The sequence below is a fragment of the Haliotis rufescens genome, unplaced genomic scaffold, assembly GCF_023055435.1.
Source record: "Haliotis rufescens isolate VD_foot unplaced genomic scaffold, xgHalRufe1.0.p SCAF_13, whole genome shotgun sequence".
NCBI lineage: Eukaryota > Metazoa > Mollusca > Gastropoda > Lepetellida > Haliotidae > Haliotis > Haliotis rufescens.
The window spans coordinates 35,030,881-35,042,129 of NW_025963813.1; the positions used below are offsets into that span (position 1 = coordinate 35,030,881).

At 38.7% G+C, this 11,249-nt stretch overlaps 1 protein-coding gene across 1 annotated transcript; it reads right to left on the reverse strand.

Moving 5' to 3' along the window:
- Positions 1 to 6,961: 6,961 nt before the first annotated feature.
- On the reverse strand, positions 6,962 to 9,748 carry LOC124151553 (heparan-sulfate 6-O-sulfotransferase 3-B-like). Its single transcript, XM_046524070.2, has 2 exons — positions 9,192 to 9,748; positions 6,962 to 7,786 (listed from the first exon to the last, which is right to left on the reverse strand). Exons 1-2 carry the CDS (start codon positions 9,704 to 9,706, stop codon positions 7,114 to 7,116), a joined length of 1,188 nt encoding a protein of 395 aa, XP_046380026.1. The 5' UTR covers positions 9,707 to 9,748; the 3' UTR covers positions 6,962 to 7,113.
- Between the last annotated feature and the right edge of the window lie 1,501 nt (positions 9,749 to 11,249).

Here is an 11,249-nt window from a genome sequence, read left to right on the forward strand (position 1 = left end):
GATGACATTTCCAAATTTGACGCATCTGTCACAAAAATTATGTCAGATGTAATTTCCTACTTTGTCTTGTACCATACGTTCTCGTGTTGTTTTTCAGGTGAAAAGTTGACTTCCCTAGCATGTGTTTGTGAAGGGTGCCACCGATGGGGCAGGATACGCTCACCCTTTCGGTAACACCTGTTACCTGATAGTGATTCTTAAACACATGATCATGATTTTGTCGGAGTGGTACAATCGACTCGTTTTTAGCAGATATTTCTTATAGATATGGAAAGGGTTTTGTTGCATTTATTTTGTTCACACCAGTGTCCAAAGGGGTACACACGGCGTGTAAAAGGGACATCACATCACGTACTATATCCGTGAAGATCCGAGTTCGAATTGACCTTGAGTAACCCAGCAAAGAGGCGACTAACGGGGTCGGGTGGTCATGCTCGCTGACTTGGTTGGTGCATGTCATCTGCCCCAATTGCGTAGATCGATGTTAATCATATCAATCACTGAATTCTCTGGTCCAGACTCGATTATCTACAGACCTATGGCCGGGAATTAGCTGGAATATTCCTGTATGCGGCGTTAGATAGCACACAAAACTAAGCCAGAGCATCAGGTCAAGGTACAGATACGCCTACGTACCGATAAAACGTTACAGGCGGTTAGGACACAATCCGTCTGTATAGTGTTCGAGTGTCGAGGGTGCAGTGATAATTATACGCTTAGCTCTCCAAGTCTTTCGTTATGACCGATCACAGTCGGTCAATGCAATGAAAGGTAACAACACTGCATGTTAGGTACAATTTCTTAAACAAAAATCAGGCTTATAGTTACAAAATATCGACCATTTATATCGACCAACATAGTGTGACAACTAACATTTTATGTCGACCTGGACATATGTCACTGCAAGCTGTCTGTGTAATTTTGTTCTCGTGTTTAAACTTCCTGTAAATCAATAAAGACAACAGGTGCCAGTCTGTTTCATCCAGAAAACGTAAAGTGCTGATCTCCATCATTGTTGCATTGTGAAAGGGTGTAAAAACAACATTAGAAAAGACAATTTGTGAAATGTTATTTACTTTCGTCATTGTTACACGTGGATTTGAATGTAGTATTGCTTTACTGTGTGGAATAGCTTGTGAAAATAGTATAGATGCCTACAATTTAGCAACATGCTTCAGTTGAACAGCTATCCTAAGGAAGCTATAGTAAGGCAACAGAACAGACAATATATCGTATAGTCTGACCAAATCACCAATAGTACAGATGATCGAGCCCTTCACTTGCCACTTGTTTTGGAAGTTACAGATTTAAACACATCTTTTTTAAAATAAAATGTTAGCTGTAATAAGATGCTGTCAAAATTTGTTGTAAATGTATTGTAACATTAAGGTTTAAACGTATTCATAGCAGGATATAAATAACAATACAAGGGAAAATATATGTACCTTAAGTTAATATATGCTGACACAAATAGCATATGGTACTCACCATCGACGTCTTCTTCACACAAATTCCATAAACTCTCAGAAAAATCAGGATCACTTTTGTATTTTAATAATGTTAAGGTCATTTGATCACAATCTAAATTTTGAGAGAGCTTTTCAAACAAAATTTGAATATTCAAGCTCCATTGAAGACAATCATTGGTAAGGTTATGTTAAGGATTTGTAGGTACGATATTATTCAAGTCTTGATGAATTGGATGTACAATCTGTCCATTCTTCTGGCAAAAAGAAACCCCTTAAGCTTGTCCTTTGCTTAAATAAGTTCATTACAGTCTAACATCAACCATACATTACCACATACATAACTAACTAATGTATATCTTATACATGAAACCCGATTTTATTGAACCTAATTAATCATATTTACTTTAAATAACAGTTATTTGGATATTGGCCTGAAGGGTTTATTTATAGAGTAGTGCTTAATACTCACACAGCGCCATTTCAGACATTGACATTCTTCCTAGTTAACCCAATACAGCAATATTTGAAGATCTGTATGCAATTTTCAAAACATATTTACAGTATTTAGTATATACAATTTCAAAGCTTTCCCTTTCTCCCATTCAAATCCTGACATGGGTAAAATGTGTGAAGCCAACTTCTGGTGTGCCCCGCCGTGAATACTGCTAAAAGCGGCGTAAAAAAATACTCACTCTTTTCTCCCGTACACCGTATTTTTACACCAAATAGCATAACAACCATCAGCCAGAGTAGCAGCCTGGTGTAACTGACCCAAAGGCAATTTTAAACTGTTAGCCACCTTTTCGAGATGTAGGGTCAACTTTTCAACATCACGTTTAGAGAAGGGTGGAACAAGTCTAATCTGCTTAAAAAGATCACACGATCTATCACGTGTTTTACTGATAGAACAATCATTCTGTGAATCAATTTGTGTCAGCTTATCCAGTTTCCAATCTCAATATTTCTTTAATAATCTTTAATAATATACACCAAGCAGCAACAGTGATCAAGCTTTCAAAATAGACCTATGCTGGATATACAAGGTGAAAACAATGATCCGCATATAACCGCTGGCTTTGATGAAATGTGAGATGACACGTGAGACTCGAGAGGCATGGTGTGTTCCCTTATATCGTTAACTACCTCTCAGAAGTTTTCTATACATTGCTAAACGAGTCTACCTGTTCCGGAAGATTCCAGGTTGTGCTTGGCTCCAAACATTCATCTAAATATGGTAACTTCCACACTACTGCTTGCATTACATTACAAATACTACATTCCTGACAACTAATGTTTGTCGAAACACAATATTATGAATTTCTACAGAATCTAAACAAACACAATGTGGTACAATTACAACATTGTGTAACAATGAATTACGCTGCCACATAAACGTAAGCATCCCCGGTTTTGTGTGCCTTGTGATGAGAAAATCACAATCAAGCATGTTTTGCTTGACTGAAGATTTGTTCACCACAAGGGATAACTGTTTCAAGGTTTCGTTTTTTAAATAAAAGTTGTTCTCATTTTGTAATGAAATAGAATTGATTGATAAATTTTGATGTACATAGGTAGTTGCTTTATAAATTGGTAGTTTGATTATTGCAGAGAGTGTTAGTTGTTGTACAGCCCATTATATTTTGCATTGTTTTGTATCAATGTGTTTATTATTTATGGATAAGCTTTCATAATCTCGACGGGGCTGAACTACTGCTGATGTGACTATGAATCTAACTCACTTACTAACGGATGGTCTTGCAATCCATGCTTGTCGAAAGAGTAGACTAACGGGATTGGGTGGTCAGTCTCGCTGAATTAGTTGTCTCTTCTTGACTGTCCTGTAACTTTGGTGATAAACAACAAACAAACTTTAACAGGATGATGCATCAAATTCAGAGCAATCCAAGTAGATGCTCATTAAAAGCCAAGATACCTCCGCAATCTCCACTATTATAGGTGGACAAGTTCATGAATCACGCTTCTCATATTCCTTCAAAACCGTCAGTTGTTTGCAACAGTCGTCATTCATCACAACGTGAAATCTATGCTTCTTGTAAATCAAATAATAAACTGTTCGCGAAGTTCCCTAATAAAATTATTTGTGTCCTAAAACGTGCACGGACATTTCTTGGATAATCTTGTTACATCTAGTTTGCAATCCGGATTTACCGTCAGTGACGCAACTATTTACAAACTAACTCATCTTAATGAGCTCATAGGCAAGGCCCTATATAAAAAAAGGCAATATCATCTGACATAAGTAAGCTTTCGAACGTGCTTGGCACAAAGGTGTGATATATCAATTGAGTAAACACGAGATAAAAGAGCCACTCTTAAAATGGTTCCAACGTTCTTTACACTGGCAGAAAAATAAACTGACGTTCAAAAGAAATTTCACAATTTAAATATGAAATGTAAAAACACAAGTTCAAACGGATTGAATGAAAAACACATCGTCCAAGCACAACATGTTTTTTTATTTGTAGAAATTGCAATAAAGTGCAAAACACGTGCCGCTTGGACAGCCGAAACTATAAGGCAATAAGGGTATATAAATGATATGGACGGTATGCATGCAGACACAGGTATGATACGACTGGGTCGGGGTCCTGGGTATGATACAGACGGGAAACCGCCATCCCCACATTGCTAGTACGTAGGTTTGCTCTCGTGATGCTGCACGTAACTTATGTAATGCAACGTTTCAGGCATACAGGGCAGACATGCCAAGAACAAACAGACCCAGGGTAACTTGGCCCAACGATTACCAGTACTTGCATAATTTGCTAGTTTAAGAATTGTGTATGATCGAACATAACCTTACGGAACAACCACTTTGATGTTCGGTAACAATTAATGTTAAATTTACAAAATTGTGTATGCCGACATACCATTTTTCATGTCATTTCCCACTTACAATACATTGAGTGATTCATTGAAAATGACATTTTCCATTCCCAGAATACTAACAAACATACATTTTATGACACATTTTGAAGATACTGCCTTAACATCCTGCCCCTTACAACCTTTATTCTGGTACAGAAAAGTAAACACGTTCATCACCCTAGACAAATACCAGGACCCTGAAGGTCTATCAGATCACATCAACCTTCAACACCCAAAAATTAGAACCCGTCGATGATGTACAACTGGACAGCAGTCATGACAGCATCAACACTACCATAAACCCACTCACATGGACCAGTACTTTTACAACATATTCAACCATCATCCACAGATCAAGCAAGCCACATTTGCCACCCTCACACGACAAGCCATAGCCATCCGCACTACTGACAGTCTCAGCACAGAATTCTTAGCTTCTCAGCTTCTTATAATTACACACACATTCATTACACTCAATGAATATTCCATACATGTGGTAGAGGACAAACATTCGTAAAACCCAGGAAACACAGCAAAAATATCCCATTTCCAAGTCCAAACCATCCCCATCACCGACGTTACCTAGCTGTGCTCGAATGATCAGGGGTGTTATTAAACAAGAATGAAGTTATAAAGAAAACGTGGTAATAGGTTCACAGTTTTATTCAACTACTTGTACCAATACATGACATTCAAAGGGATCAAATAAACCCAATCAGTGATGAGAAAACTTACTGATTAATAAAATCAGAACAAATACACAAGCGGCTTAGCTAAGCAAATATATTACAGTAATAAAATAAGAGTAGCTAAAACTACACTTTGCCAAGTTACCGACCAGATGCGTAGACAGCCAAATAAGATCGCTTTGACCAATTAACACCAGAGTCAATTAACTGAGTTGGTCAGAACTTAGATCGAAATGTGTCCCGTTACCACTTACCACTGAAACCTGAGTTTCTAACGTGACCAGCCCGTAACACACCGACCCGTACAAACGGCCAAACGAATCCTGAGGGAGAAAGAATCAAAATAAAGCGCGGAACATAAGCTATCCAAAGGTATCTTTAGAGATATACAACAAGATATGAAAAGTTATTGATGAGGCAAAATTGATCATAAATACATGAGAAATATCTGAATGTACATATAATTTCCCCTAATGTTTGAAAATCAAAAGGTTACAAAAACATTTCCAACACATGAATAAGCCCATTAAATCCCGAACACAGAATGTACTGCTACTGTACAACGACGATCACCGGACTTTGCCAAACGGTGTCGGATATAAAGCCAGGGTGCAGAGTCTTCACGAGACCGGGACAAGGATAAATTCGACACACAGTGACAACCGATCCTCGTCAGCATCCCAAACCAAGGCCATACCAGTCACCAGATCAGAGGCTTCTCATAAAAACAGCCAACATACATGTGACTTTCACCTCCGACGGGACAAGTAGAAATGTCTTACACGCAAACGGAAAAGGTCCAACCAAGACCATCTCAAATCCCAGGGGAGGTGTGTATGAGATGTCATGCAACTCTGAAAACAAATACTATAGAACGACTTCACGCCCCGTAACCACTAGAATAAGCGAACATATTGCCTCTGTTGATCAAATGGGTAATAAAATACCCTTCAGAACATATCATCAAAAAGCCTGACCACCATATTTCCTCGCAACAAACCAAAATTCTCCATACCAAAACCAAAACAGAAATCATTGTACCTCCCATCGTGTACTCCACTAATTAAAACGAATTTGTTTTGTTGTTTATCGCATTATCAGTGGTTGATGATAGGGAAAGTGAGGTCACGATAATTACATTCTGGAGCCTTGTCCGTTGTTTTCGTATCAGCAAAACATGGCGTTCATCACGCTGTATGTGATCGTTGGTCATACTATTAAATGACCTTCTAATCTCCATGGTAAACAGTATTCTTCATCATCTTTAGTGGTGACAACCATTTTCTTAAATGTGAGCCAAATTTTCTCCCATCATAGGTGATCCAACCAAGCAGACCAACATTTATAGTGCTGATCTAAATGTTTTAGTTATTTTTTTAGTCTGACGTTACCTCCACTGGAGGTAAACAAGGTCTGTGAACATGATGCAGTTTGAATAAAGTCGTCAGCTGATCATTCCTAAACAAAACTGTAAAAAATAGTTAGATTTCTACAACGAAAGTAACTTATATCAAATTAAATTTCGAGAGGCAAAGGCGCAAATTGTCTTGGATTTTTTCCGGAATAACACATCAATTTAATCGTAAAAGTCGTGGGCCAAAAGTATGTCTAGGCCTGAATCGAACTCGGACATGAGACAAGGCTATCACTGATTGCCTGCAACTTCTCTGGGAGCTTGTTCCATAAAAGGAATATATCATGGATATTAATGAGTCCCACTTTTGCGATGTTCGTTGAAGTGAATTGTTGTTTCTGCTCATTTGAATTTTCTGATCCAAAAAGAAGACACGAAACTTATTTCAAAATAAAAGGGGCGGTCCGGTAGCCTTGTTGGTAAAGCACTCGCTCGTCACGCCAAAGACCCGGGTTCGATTCCCGACATGGGTACCATTTCTGGTGTCCCCCGCCGGGATATTGCTCGATTATTGCTATAAGCGGCGTAAAACAATACTCACTCACTCAAAATATAAAAAGAAGTAGTTGTTAACACGGGTTTTTTGACGTAGTACATATTCCCTGCAACAAGTACATTTCGTTTCGAGGTTGGACCCACCGCGAACTTTTGATTAGGCGAGCAGAGTTGGCTCCCTTTTCGAACCACTGATAATGTGCTTTGGCCCTATTTTCGTGTGAATGAATTTTCGAAGTGAGGAATCCTTTGTTCTTTCTGCCACCATTTGTAACCTTTGGAAAAACAAGTCCTTGGCATACTGGTATAGCATGACATCAAACCTGTTCAAATGAAGTATTTTGTCACGTTGCGCATTGGACAATTTGACTCTGCCACTCCATGTTTTACTGGGTGAAGAATACTTGAATTTCTTAACAAAATTCAAATTGAAGGTATTCTCAAATAAGATCTGTGATAATTCTTGATAACCTGTCAAACCAAAATAAGCCATGTTTCGTAAGTTCTCTTTTGCACTTGCAAGCATACGGTAGTGTCTTTCGTCGAACGTGAAACCGGAGACGGAAGTGTTGTAACAACCAACAATGCTCAGGTTGGCTAACATCCGTGTTTGTCTGTTTATTCCAAGATTTGATGCACACTCCATGAAGCCATCAAGGGTGACGTTTAACCAGTTCTTGCTAAAGCATGGAGGTAGTTCCGCCTTTGTGGCAGCATGACCATTGCAAATAATTCTTTCTGCAATCCATGTTGCTGCCCTTTCGCTCACTTGTTTCCATTCGCTGAGGAACCTTCGAAGGGGATCCCTCACCATGGTAACGTACAAATGTCTGAAACCAATACAAAACAATACAGTACACACACTACAAGATGATAACGAACAATGTCAGTTATTTGCATGTTTTACTCAGCATTACCCAGGGCAATAGGGTGCAAAACATACATAAATGTGTTTAGATATCACCAAAAATAAATTGCGATATTTCCTTACAATTTACATTGTTCAAAACGTACAGGTTTCGATCCCGAGGTCGCGTCATGCCAAACGGCGTTTAATATCTTACTTGTTACACTGCCTGGCACTCGGCATTATAGATTAAAACAAGAACACGACAGTTATATATAATGGGTTTGAGTGCGGTATCAAGGCTAACACAAGCAACCACATGTGCATGCACGTCGTTAAAAATTATGCGAAAATATATTTAACCCATCATCTCACCTCAACGTTTTGAAATCTTAAGCTGTCTAAAAAGATATACATTCTTTTCTAATTGGTCAATCAGGGATATCAAACCACATTAAGAATCACAATACGATTTGAGGATTCCATGAATATCCTATAAATATAAACTATTCCAATAGTTTGGATGTACATTTCTTCGCTTTGTTCACTAGGATGGGTCGCAACGATCAGGCAGTCAAACTCTCTGAGGTTTTTCAATGTGCTGAAACGCTGAGTTCAAGATTAAAGGATCTAAATAATCAGAAAATACGCTTCTGTATGTATTTGTGCTGGGGTGTTCCCGGGCGTTACCCCAGGAATGTGGAAGTAGTTTGTCAATGGTTATGTCATTTAAAGAATACGGTCTCGTGAGCGCCGTATGAACGTCAAATTGTGTCGTTCATAACTCATTAATGTCACTTTGGCGGTCATCTCGTCCAATGGAAAATCGTCTAAAATTCAAATTGAAAAATTATTGAGTTATTTACCGTGATAATAGTGAAACATGGAGGATAACTAAACATTGCAAGACTTGACTCCCACGTTATGCTGACTTTTGATGTAGTTGCTACAAACCTACCATCTCTGTGAAGAGTATTGATATGTAGAAAATAATTATTAATCACATAAATCGCGATTTTGTGTTGACGGGCTTTTATTGGTCTTCACAAAATACCTCCATGAACTATAAAGAGTTAATTTCTTTCAGAGTAGATTGTATTGAAGATGCTGTGTTTCCAATTTGGATCTAGATTACTCTTTTGTGTTCAATTTAGCGTATATGTTAATAAAATGTCGGTACTCCTAGCTATAGCCCCTATAATGAACCAACTAACAGTAAGCAAACGTATAACCACACGTAGCATTGGCAATGTAGAAAAACAAGTTCTAAAGTGGCAATATGGGAAAACAAGTTCTAAAGCAATTTCTTTTCATCTTGGATTTATTCCTCGACCAAGGCGTGTCTTCACCTAAATGAACATAAGTCATAATGGACTAACGATTCATACCTTTGGTTAATTTGTCCCCTACGATCATTCTTCATTACAGCATCTACACATTCGTGAAAGTACGTCCAGTCTGCGTGAGTAAGACATGGTAGCTCGTTGCCTTTAAATTTGAAGAGAACATTGTACCTCCATTTCTTCTGACAATCAGGTTGACTTAATAAGTTTTTGCTTGCATTACGCTGACACCAATCTTTCAAATTCAAGTTATGCTGCAAATGGTTCTCAAAGGTAGTACTTCCGGTTTTCTGTATGCGTAAAAACACAAGGACATCGCTTCCAGTGACACTGACGTTGATGTTTCGGATCAAATCCTGCACAGGAAAGTTATGCCTTGTCAGCTTTCCCAAAGTGTATGTTTCGTAATCGTCCAATGGCGAGATTTGCAGGCTGTGAAGCTGCTGCGTCGACGTCTTCACAAAGGACTTATGTGACGCTTTAAAAGATACGAACAAAGTACACAGTGTGGTCATCAACGCCGTAATGGCAAATAACTTCTTCAAGGTCAATAACCGCATCCTCGACGAGGGCTTTCCACGACGCGAAAACGTTATGACTTATTCGCGAACAGTATATTGCAGTGAACTATCAAAATCTGTGTGAAACCTTTACTGGCTCTGGCAGCTGGCGAGAAAACTCAGCGTGTCACAGATGTGAAGTTATAATCAATATATCAGCCGTCCTTAACGAATCACCAAGTTGAAAATGTTCACACTTCATACTGCAACCCACTTGTTCTGAACCCGAAGATATTTATACACGGGGTGAATATTGAGTCAGTATTAGCGGCAATAACAACATTGTCTTCCAAGTTTGACGATACATTGAGGTCGAACACCTCGATAAAGGGACAACTTGAAACCATCAACACATCGCTGGCCTCTATGAACTCACAACTGGAGGATCTGACCAACAATTTTTTTTAACGTTTTGTTTTCATATAGAAAAGTTACAATGTAAATTCTCAGATGCCGTTAAATATTTTATTTAAACTGCTTGACACTAAAATAAACACTGTTATCCTGTGTGGGGCAGAGGGGCGGGGTTGTCAGCAAGACCCAGTATTTGAATCGTTTTGTACTAATCCCTGTAAACATGTGTTGGGAGTAAGTAAATATGTTTATAGAAGTGCTATTTTAGCAGATTGTGGACGAAGCCAACTGTATGTAGATGGTCATTTTAAATGTATCAAATTCTGATGTAAACTCTTGCGTATGGATGATAATAGATATCCTAGACAGTGCTATCGTTTAATGAAGAAGCTGGATGAAGCCGGTAGTAGATATTTACTTTTCAGTTTCGGTGTTAATGATGTTTGACTATCCCAGAACATTGGCGATATAAATCTCTTCTTGCATGGGTAAATTGTTTGATAGGCATTACTTAGAATTTGACGGATGACAAGGTAGCCACAATTTTATGGATAACAACTTTTTACTACTGTCAAAAGCGACGTTTCGGTATAGATCCTTATACCATTGTCAAGCAAGACTGAATGAGGGTCTGACTGACTGACTGATATAGAAGATTTAACGTGGTCTTTCCGACTGCAGCGTATTTCGCACACGGGCCTGGCCGGACCATTTAGTGTATTCCGAGAAGGGTGAAAGTGGTGTGTGCAACCCAAGAGGGGGGTTTTTAGTGGTTGCTTATATTGATTTTTTGAAATTTTTAAATTTGGAATAAATGCCGAGGTGGGTGGAGGAGGGAATGAATGAGGGTACTTACTTTCTTTGGAGATTTAACGTGCGCTTTCCGACTGATGCGTATTTCGCACACGGGCCCGGCCAGGCCATTTAATGTGTTTCCGAAAGGGGCGAAAGTGGTCTCTGCAACCCAAGAGGGGGGTTTAGGGGTTGCTTATATATAATTTAGGAATTTTGAGATTTGGAATAGATGCCGATGGGGTTGGGGAGGAGAACTAAGGGAGCTGGGTATGGTGGGTGTTTGTTTGTTTATGTGATTTTGATTTGGTAGGTTAAATGAGGGACATAGTACAGAATATATATAGTGGGTGGAGGATTAACAGTAGAGGATTAACAGTAACAAAAATTGCATACA

What these genes read in the sequence shown, in the direction of transcription:
- LOC124151553 (XM_046524070.2), bottom strand. Translation starts at nt 9,706, where the DNA reads ATGCGGTTATTGACCTTGAAGAAGTTATTTGCCATTACGGCGTTGATG. An exon ending in AGGGGACAAATTAACCAAAG is followed by an intron (nt 7,787 to 9,191) that starts GTATGAATCGTT and finishes TATTGGTTTCAG; the next exon opens with ACATTTGTACGTTACCATGG.